Genomic DNA, 9,366 nt, shown 5'->3' with positions numbered 1-9,366 from the left:
AAATAGTAGTAATATATCTTATTATACTTAAAAGAGATACAAAATATATATCCTAATCTAGGGGTTCAATTTTAATTATCCGGCCGGAAAAACGTGACGGGACTAGAAATTATATAATCACTTTTTCTAGTCCCCGCCAAGTCTTTTCTAGTCCCCGTCAGCTGCAACCCGAACCTTAGAAGGTTACATTTTAAAATAGAACCTTGATTATATAAGCGAAAATCAGGCGGGACCCTACTAAGCATTGACCGGTAACCCTACCAAGGGCTTAGGGGGACCCGATCTGTGGTCTGAGACCCTAGGGCATAGCGCATGAGATCTGTTCCAAGGTTACTCCTTCGTCAACCTTCAATGCTTGACTATCAACTTGCTCGGCTCAGGTGCGGATGTCATTGCTAGATTTCGTGAGATTCTTTTTGAAACCACTCGAGCTCTAGGCTATGCTTGCCTAACCACTCCAACCAGGGGTACGGGAACGCGTGATAACTTAACTCGATGCCTTCTAACGTTTACTGCCCTTTCTGCGGAGTCATTCTGCTACCCGATCCCTATAGCGATGATCCAGCGTCTCTGCAGACCCGCGTTCGCCCCTGGTACGCAGAAGTACGCGGCATCTACTCAACCAATACCGCTTTTGGCTATGTCACCATAACTGGGCTAGGGATAATACGCTGCCGGAACAATCTCTACGCACCGCTTGGCAACGATCTATCCTATGTCGACGTGGGAACTGAGGCGCTGGAGGAATGGAGGCTTTGCGAACCATCTGAAAGCCGTTGGTGCTTCGGCTTCCACAACTCGTGCTGGAGATTGCTTCTCCTCAGGCTCGGTCATGGGCAGGATGATTACTTCCGAAATGAGACGGCCATTGCAGAGTCGGTCTTCTACCAGCTCTATTGCACTCCTTGTCTCGAAGCCTCCAGTTTTGAATTTGGCCACGACTATGAGGGCGCTGCGCAAACACACAAATCGTTCGGGCGGCCTAAGGCAGTGGATCTGAGCTCGCACTTTTACGCTGACCCCTGTGCGATTCCTTCCGTGGACGACTTGAAAACGACTACCTTTGGCTTCTGCAAGGCACCTGGCGGTTCGCTCTGGAAAGGGCGAGATGGTGCTCGCCCGACGACTGCGACCGTGGTGGGCATTGGCTACCACAATGAAGGGGGAAACTGTGCCTCTAGTCCCATTGGGTCCAATGACAACCGGCATCTACTCCCATTCCCTGATGACATGAGAGAAGATAGATGTAAAAGACTGGGAATACCCAAGCACCATTTCTTCGATGCACTCTCGCCTGAGCTGAAATATGAGATATTTTCATATTTATCATTTGGGGAGCTTCTGAATATCAGACTCGTATGTCGAAATCTAGCTCTACTTGCAACCGTCGATACACTCCCACAGTTGTACTGGCGAAGTAGGTTTCTCCTTGGTCAGGAGGCAGACTTTCTTTTCCCGAGACTTACAGATAAATGGGACTGGTCTCGGCTTTTCTTTTGGACCAGGGCATCTCTAAGGGCTAGACTCCTGCCCTTGGTCAATCGAAAGAGAATTCGGCAGCTGCTGGAACCCATTGCTGCTCTCGTGGATCAAGAGGCTGTTTTTCGAAATGGTCCATATGGATCTGCCTTTCACCCAGTGCAAAGCCAAGGCAGCTATTTTCAGCTAATCGATGGCGAGAGTACTGGGAAGCCGCTTCAGCTTATGGAGATAGCTGGCTCTTTTTCAGGCCAGCTAGCCTCTATTGGTGCGGATAGCCCCTTGGATGAAGGATGTCGTGTGCTTTACCACAGGACACAACCATTCATGCCGCCGCGTCAACATCATCGACAGCGAATAGGTATTTCCACTGTCCAAATCCGCACACGGAGCTTTATATCAGGAATAAACCTATTTCTGCCAGGGGACAATGTTGACCGTTTAGTCGGATATCACATTCCAGCTTTCCAGAAGTGGATAGAGATTCCGTCCAGCTCCCATGTGAAAGCTCTTTGCGTGGCATTTTGCTCAGAGGGGCTGACAGGGATTAAGTTTATATTCACGAATTCAGATTCGTCGGGTTGGGTTGGTGATAGCAATGGCCCTGGAATTGCCCAGGGAATCCTTAGCATTCCAGAGAGGTTAGATTGGTATTGCCTGCTTGCAGGTTTAGATTGTTTCAAGATCGTTTCGCTCGGCCTCGGTAAATTGACCGGCCATGCCGGAGCTTCTGTGAAGTTCCCCTCTCAAGGTGTAATGGATTCATCTTGTGTACAGGCCCATTTGTGGACACCGCATCCCCCAAGGCATGAGGATCTGATAACCAGTACTCTCCTACCATCCCAGCCTTCTCGGGCTTTTGAGCCGCGGATCAATATTGACTTCGGTGGCTCAAGAGGCCTGCTTCTCGGGTCCTTGACAAGGCTTGTATTCCACATGGCATCCAGTCCTTACCCACTCATTGGAATAGAAATATTCTACTCTGATGGAAAGTCTGTACTTTTCGGCTCCAACAGCGGCTGCGAAATCTCTTTCTTTGTCAATGGCTCAAATGGGGAGCGTATCAATCAAGTCGGCATTCTAGAAGACAGTCAGAGACACCACTCAACAATTGGCCTAGGTGGCTTGCAGGTCTTTTCTACATATCCTCCAAGCATTTGTGTGCGATGCTGATTTTGATCCAGGTCTTAACAAACTATGGACGAAGTGCCACTTTTGCTCCTCTTCGCTCTCGACTCTACGCATCTGTTGAACTTCTACCAATTTTCCCGCCTGGAAACACCATCACTGGATTTGTTGCTCTTGAATCAGTATGTAGCAATGCCTTGAGCGCCCCGAACAGCTTCTGATCGAGACCTAGGCAAACAAACACCGTTTTATCCGAGTCGGTATCCAGTCCCAACAATGTGGCGAACAACCTATGATACCGGATGTTGTGAATCATGAATGCCATCAGATACCCGACGATCAGCTAAGATACGACGAAAAATTCACTCATTTCATAGACAGTTCAAAGCCTGGTAACTATCAGACCTATGCATCCCTCAAGAATGTCCGGAAAATCCAGGCATCCATGGGCATCCGAGGCCGATCCAGATCCTCTAATCGCATATCCGGTTTGAAGCTCGAGTATTATGACCATCCAAGTCCCAGCATAGTAGGGCAATGGATGAACGAACTCGATGATGGTTTTGAACTCTCCCCAGATGAGAAAGTCCAATCGTTAACTATCTGGCTCACTCCAATGGGAGTGTCAGGGAATGGAAATAGGTCAAGTCACAGCCATACATATTGAGACAACACGTTCTCGCAGTGTGACATTCCATTCCCCAGGCTTTCACTCCCTTCCACCCCAAAAGCTGCAACACCAGTACCAGAGTGACACTGGCGAGGAATTGACAGCCATCTCATGGATATTGAATGTGTCTTCTGATAGCGTCCGGGCAGTCATTTCTGGGAATGGAAGCCAGAGAGCTCAGGTGATCCCGGAACAACATCCCCCTTTTGACCAGGTGCGGAAACTTTACTTTGAGACACAGAATGACGACGGCTGTAGAGAGACCATAGTCGAAGCTGAGGCCTATTTCCGAGACCGGGCGATTATCGGACTTGTCTTCGTCTATTCATCAGATAGAAGAGCAAGCATAGGTGACTTCAATGTCGCCGCCCGTCAAACAGTTCACTTTGCACGGGACGCTCAGATTATTGGCTTGTCCGTTGCGGCCACAGAGCACGAGCTAGTGGAAATCGAGTTTGAGATTGAATGGAATGAGCAACCTCGTTACGAGAAGCTAAGACTCTCCATCGCTTCCCCTGATGACCCGGCCAATACTCTCGGATATGACTGGCGAGATGTATGGTGCAGAGATGGAACGTCTGCAGAAAGCTACCAACGGCTCTTAGCGCGCGATAGGGTATACAAACCCCCAAGTGAGTCGAGACTAGTCGGTATTTATGTGGGCTGTCAAGAGTTCTCCCGTGTTGGAGCATTATACGAGCCCAAAGTATCTCAAAAAATATGAAGAGGACTCTCAAGCCATTTCTTAAATCCATTCTGCTTATCCCATTCGCAGACCACCTGCACAATGATCAAGAGGACTTGTGGTGACTAAATATCGATAGTGGCATGGTATAGATAGCGTGAATGGGGTAAGACGGTCATTACCAGTATCCGGCTACTGATCCTTAGCTGATATCACTCCATTAGAGCTCTCCATGTCCGCCTCTGTCACGGAGCTGTATAGCATGTTTGCTTAATTTGGTCTGTTTTGGAGTAGGGCATTCACTGAACTTGAACCCCTTGCACGCACTAGATAGTCCGTCGCCAGCAGGCCCTGCCTTTTGCCTTTCTCTCCCCATGTTAGGATTTCGTCGGATAGTCTACCAATAGCTTCCTATTGCTTGAGGCCGTCACACCACTCAGAGACTGTCTCTTGTAGGTTGGTTTTGCCAGTATCATTTCAAGGGAGACATGGTCTGAGTCATGGTCCAGGTCGTCTCATGGGAGATACCGGATAAGGCTATCCTGTAGTCAAGGTGTTGCTAGCATAAGATCAATTGTTGTTTCTGAATATCAGGCCTGCTCAACAATAGCGCTACTATTATATGCAATGGATGTGTTGAGGCGGTATGGGCCAGCAGAAACGTGGTAACCGTCACAACTTATACTAAGCTACACTCTATGTTGTACATAGAGATTCTTACCTAGGTAACCCTTAAAAGCTAATAAGGTTATTAATAGGGATTATCATATTTATTATACAAAAACTACGAAGATCAGATAAGTCGATATAAGACCAGTAGTCTCTCTCTATCATATGCAAAAGAAAATGTGTATCAAAAAGGTATATAGAATGACATATAAAAGGACCACCGCGGAAAGTATACGCAAGGCAGTATACACGACTATTTGTAAACGGAATACGGAGTATATAGCCCTAAACAATACATTTCCAATTCCAAATGCCCTTTTTCTATCTGATCTTCCACCCTCCGGATATCCGGCAGACTTTGGAGTGGCAAAGTGCGGGATGTGAAAGGCTTAGCCAACCAATCAGAGTTGCCCGATATTCACCTTATTCACCTTATCCTCGGCCTCCTCACTTTGGAATTTCCCTTAAATTCCATTGAATCTTGTTCTCTGTGTTTATTTCGCTCTCTTTCTCTCTCTCTCAACCATGTCCTTCTCAAATTTGGTCTCCGACATTGCCTTTCGTGATGCCCGTGTGGATGATGGCAGCTCGCAAATCTCTCACGCCCGATCTCACCGGTCTCATGCGACCGCTCGGTCGTACGCCAGCACCGCAGCCACAAGCGTCAGCATTTCTGGCGAAGTTTCCAGCCAGCTACACTCCGGATACAGTCATCCCCTGACCAGAGCATGGCAGGCTGATAGGCAATTGACAAAGGTCCGCCCTCAATGATGTTATAGAACACAGAATCGCACTAGCAGCTCATCGCTAATACATTGTCACCATAGGATATGCTCATATATCCATTGTTTATCACAGACAACCCGGACGAGGAGACATCAATCCCCTCGTTGCCGAATCAATACCGCCGTGGAATTAATCGCCTGGTTCCTTTCCTTGCCCCCCTTGTTCGGAAGGGGCTGCGCTCAGTAATGCTATTTGGTGTCCCGCTTCAACCGTCCGCCAAAGATGCACTTGGAACCGCCGCAGATGACCCAGATGGTCCTGTAATTCAAGCGATTCGTCTTCTCCGGTCTCGTTTCCCTCAACTTTATATCACAACCGATGTATGTCTCTGCGAGTATACTTCGCACGGCCACTGTGGTATCTTACGAGAAGATGGATCTCTTGACAATGCGCAATCCGTTGACCGGATCTCCGATGTAGCTATTGCCTACGCGGCGGCTGGAGCTCACTGCGTGGCCCCGTCAGACATGAACGACGGAAGGATCCGGGCTATCAAGCTCAAGTTGATTGAAGCTGGTATGGCACACCGTGTACTTTTGATGTCTTACAGTGCCAAATTCAGCGGCTGCTTATATGGACCGTTCCGTGATGCGGCTGGCTCCTGTCCCTCATTCGGGGATCGTCGGTGCTACCAGCTTCCCCCAGGCGGCCGCGGTCTTGCCCGACGTGCGATACAGAGAGATATGGCCGAAGGTGCAGATATTATCATGGTCAAGCCAGCTAGCAGCTACCTTGATATCATCCGGGATGCCAAGGATTTGGCACCGGATCTTCCAGTGGCCGCCTACCAAGTCAGTGGTGAATTTGCAATGATCCATGCCGCTGCCAAGGCCGGTGTCTTCAATCTCAAGGATATGGCCTTCGAAAGCACCGAAGGCATATTGAGAGCAGGCGCTGGGATTGTGATCAGTTATTTCGTCCCAGAATTCCTCGACTGGCTTTAGTTTTTTATTCAGCTCGCCATTTTCTCCTTTTCTACACTTTCTCCACTCCAAAAGTGCGATTTTTCGGGCATCTCATTTTCCGTGTGATTACCATGACTACATTTCTATATCTGACTTTTATAACGGGTCCGATGTGTTAAACATAAAATGCTACCTGAAACTGGATAGATTCCCCTTATGAGATATGATGTTTCCTTTTTATTTGGTTGTTAACGATTACCCCTTGTTACAATGCTATTAATTATTATTATTTCTTTTTCTGTCCAACCGATGGTGTAGCAGATATTTGATCTCTAATTGACATGTAAAAACTTTGCAGAATCGAGATTGAATTGAGGTAAATGATGCAGAGGCATTGTGTATAGACTGCAAGATAACACCCGGTTCGCCGCGCAGAACGCTAACAACACCCTTCTGCTATCAGCCAACGATGAAAGCCCCAGGTATATGTCTCTGGATTCTCGATGTCGACCATAGTAGGAAATGGAATGACGTTCAATGTACCAACTGATCAAGCGACCGGGAGCGGTGAATCAAGGAAAGGGGAAACCATTCGACAGCGACAGTGGATATCAAAAACGAGAAAAGAACAAAAACAGGTAGGGGGAAGAAAAAGGAACCAAATCAAATCAAATATGATCAAACCAAACCAGACGAAGAAATCCATGCGGAGTCATAATTTTGCTCTCCCACTTATAAGCGTTGGTAAACCAGCACCGTAGCGGAAGATCTTTCGGCGTTTCCATATACAAAATTCATCAATTCACGTCACTCCATTCACATAGCAAAGCTGGGTTTTGATCCCTGAAACATGTAACCTGCAATGTTCGTGTTGACGATCTCTCCCGGGGCCACATAAACCCCACGAGCAAGACGAACCCCTGGGTAGATGATACACCCCGCGCCCACATAACAATCTTCTTCAATGATGACCTGACGACCTTGATACCGACTTTGCGATCCTTTGCGCTCTTGCATGTTGGGATGAGCGGTTGAACTAATTATTTTGACGTTGGGGCCTATCCATGTATGAGCACCGATGCGGATAACACAGTCATCCACAAACAGGCAATTTTCCGAGATCATGACGTCCTCGCCGAGGTGGATATTATAACCATAGTGGCAACTAAAGGGGGCCTCGACGACCGCCCCTTGGCCGATGGATCCGACAGAGCGAGGCACGCCGGTTCCAGCTGGTGAATTGACAATGGAACATGCCGGGGGTACGATGACCTCCTTCAGGAGGCGGTTTTGCTCTTTCGAACTGATGCCATTGAGCGGATTGCAGGCGTTGTTAAATTTCCACAGAGCACCTCGGCAGCGATCCCTTTCCTCTACGAGGTGCACGTCAAATGGTCGGTAGAGCTTGCCCCTGATCATCTTTTCCTTCTCCGTCTCGTCACTCGACACGGTACGGCCAGAGAGCTGATGTTCGATACTGAGCGCCATTCGAGCCTGCGCCTGGGGACTATGGGTATCCACAGCCGCCGCGGGCAACGTTCGTTGCTCGGGCCCATTTTGGAACAAGGGCATACTGGATTTAGGATGAGACGGATGACTAAGGTCCCGAAGAGAAGAGATGACGGGGTAGTCAGGTTTGGGACGTCCTTCCCGCGACAGCTCATGGATTGGTGGGACCTCCCGATAATCGACGACTTTCGCTATAGGTTCGGATGGATAGGGGGGATGACCAGTATTAGACGTGGCGCCTGGCCCAGCACCTGGCCAAGCTTGTTTTGACCACGCATGGTTGGATGGTGTATGTGTTGGGCTGGTGCTGTATTGTTGCACAGGGCGGTCATTCTCCTCCACCAGGGGCCTGATTTTTGCCGCGTCGACATGCTCCACTAAGCCAGGCTGTCGGTCTTGAGGTCGTGATGTTTCTTGCATATACGGGCCATTGATGTCTGAATAGCCTTCTTTGGATTGCAAAGGGATCGGAGTTTTCGTGCTAGATGGCTTTTGCCAGGTGCTTCGGGATGAATACCCTTCACATAAGAAGCCTCCACGAATACAGTTGTTGCCTACAATGCATCATTAATGTCGCTCCTTTCGTTGATCTTGGACGGGGAATGATTTGGAAACGGAAGGGAAAAGCCAGAAAAAAAGGGAAAAAAAAGGAAAAAAAAAAAAAAAAAAAAAAACCGCCCAAAAAAACCGAGAGAGAGGGAGAAAGGGGAGCTAGAACTATTAGGAGTGGACTTACATGCCGGATGTTGCTCGTCGCATTTCTTTTTTCTGCGGCGGCAGGTCATACAACCTGTCTTCGTTCGGTTACTAAATACCCGCTTTCTCTTTGGAGCCACCTGCATTGTCCCATGTCGGTCTGGCGCATAACCAGGAGAGGATGGGTGTTGAGGGCCGGGGGTCGAGCGATTTGTTATGGACTTTTCTTGGCCTGCCTCGCGTTGAAGAGCGTCTGCTAGGTGGGCATCCGATGCATCCATTTGCTGGGCCCGTTGTGCTTGAGTGATCAGCTGAGAATCATATTCTGACCAAGGACTATTAGCAGAAGTCTGGCCCGCATCATTGCCCTCAGACCGTTGCGACGGTGTTGCAGAATGATTGCCACGCTCCATCTCCGAGACCGATCCTGGTATACTGCCATTCGGATTGGGTTGGTTGCTGTCCATAGGACGGGTCACCGGGCTCCTGGAAGCGTTCACAGAATCTCGTTCTCGGGATTCTGATCTCTTTCTCTTATTCTTATTGTGAGAGCCGCTGGGCGAGGATCTTTGTGACCACTTCTCTTGATCATTGGCAGGATCATCCCGGTCATCTCGTTGAGTGGCATCTGAGTTGGTCTTTTCCTGGGCTGGCACATGTTCTCCATTGGGGATGGAACTGGGTGTTGGCCCATTCCCTTTCCCATTGGTATTGCCAGGGTTCACAGGTTCTCTCCCATTAACTGCAGTAAATCGGGATGGGCTGTGCTCCGTCCCTGTTTCGGCCCCAGAATCGTGACCACCATTCATGACGGGTCCAGCAGCAAGAGCCGTCATCAT

The 9,366-nt window shown here is 48.8% G+C and overlaps 3 protein-coding genes across 3 annotated transcripts; 2 read left to right on the top strand and 1 right to left on the bottom strand.

The window, feature by feature from the left end:
* Nucleotides 1-495: 495 nt before the first annotated feature.
* Nucleotides 496-3,924, top strand: N7525_011511 (uncharacterized protein; the record flags this gene model as incomplete). Its single annotated transcript, XM_061215514.1, has 6 exons — nucleotides 496-1,840; nucleotides 1,904-2,610; nucleotides 2,664-2,789; nucleotides 2,840-3,231; nucleotides 3,293-3,833; nucleotides 3,883-3,924. The coding sequence occupies 6 exons, from the start codon at nucleotides 496-498 to the stop codon at nucleotides 3,922-3,924; spliced, it is 3,153 nt and encodes a 1,050-aa protein (XP_061068026.1).
* A 1,232-nt stretch (nucleotides 3,925-5,156) lies between these two features.
* Nucleotides 5,157-6,361, top strand: N7525_011510 (porphobilinogen synthase HEM2; the record flags this gene model as incomplete). The annotated part of the gene is made up of 2 exons (XM_002560498.2): nucleotides 5,157-5,387; nucleotides 5,459-6,361. The coding sequence occupies 2 exons, from the start codon at nucleotides 5,157-5,159 to the stop codon at nucleotides 6,359-6,361; spliced, it is 1,134 nt and encodes a 377-aa protein (XP_002560544.1).
* Nucleotides 6,362-7,138: 777 nt separating this feature from the next.
* Nucleotides 7,139-9,366, bottom strand: N7525_011509 (uncharacterized protein; the record flags this gene model as incomplete). The annotated part of the gene is made up of 2 exons (XM_002560499.2): nucleotides 7,139-8,385; nucleotides 8,568-9,366. 2 exons carry the CDS (start codon nucleotides 9,364-9,366, stop codon nucleotides 7,139-7,141), a joined length of 2,046 nt encoding a protein of 681 aa, XP_002560545.2.

This window comes from Penicillium rubens (genome assembly GCF_028828025.1).
Source record: "Penicillium rubens strain IBT 27055 chromosome Unknown utg000004l_segment0_segment0, whole genome shotgun sequence".
NCBI lineage: Eukaryota > Fungi > Ascomycota > Eurotiomycetes > Eurotiales > Aspergillaceae > Penicillium > Penicillium rubens.
This window is presented reverse-complemented; position numbering and strand designations above follow the sequence as displayed.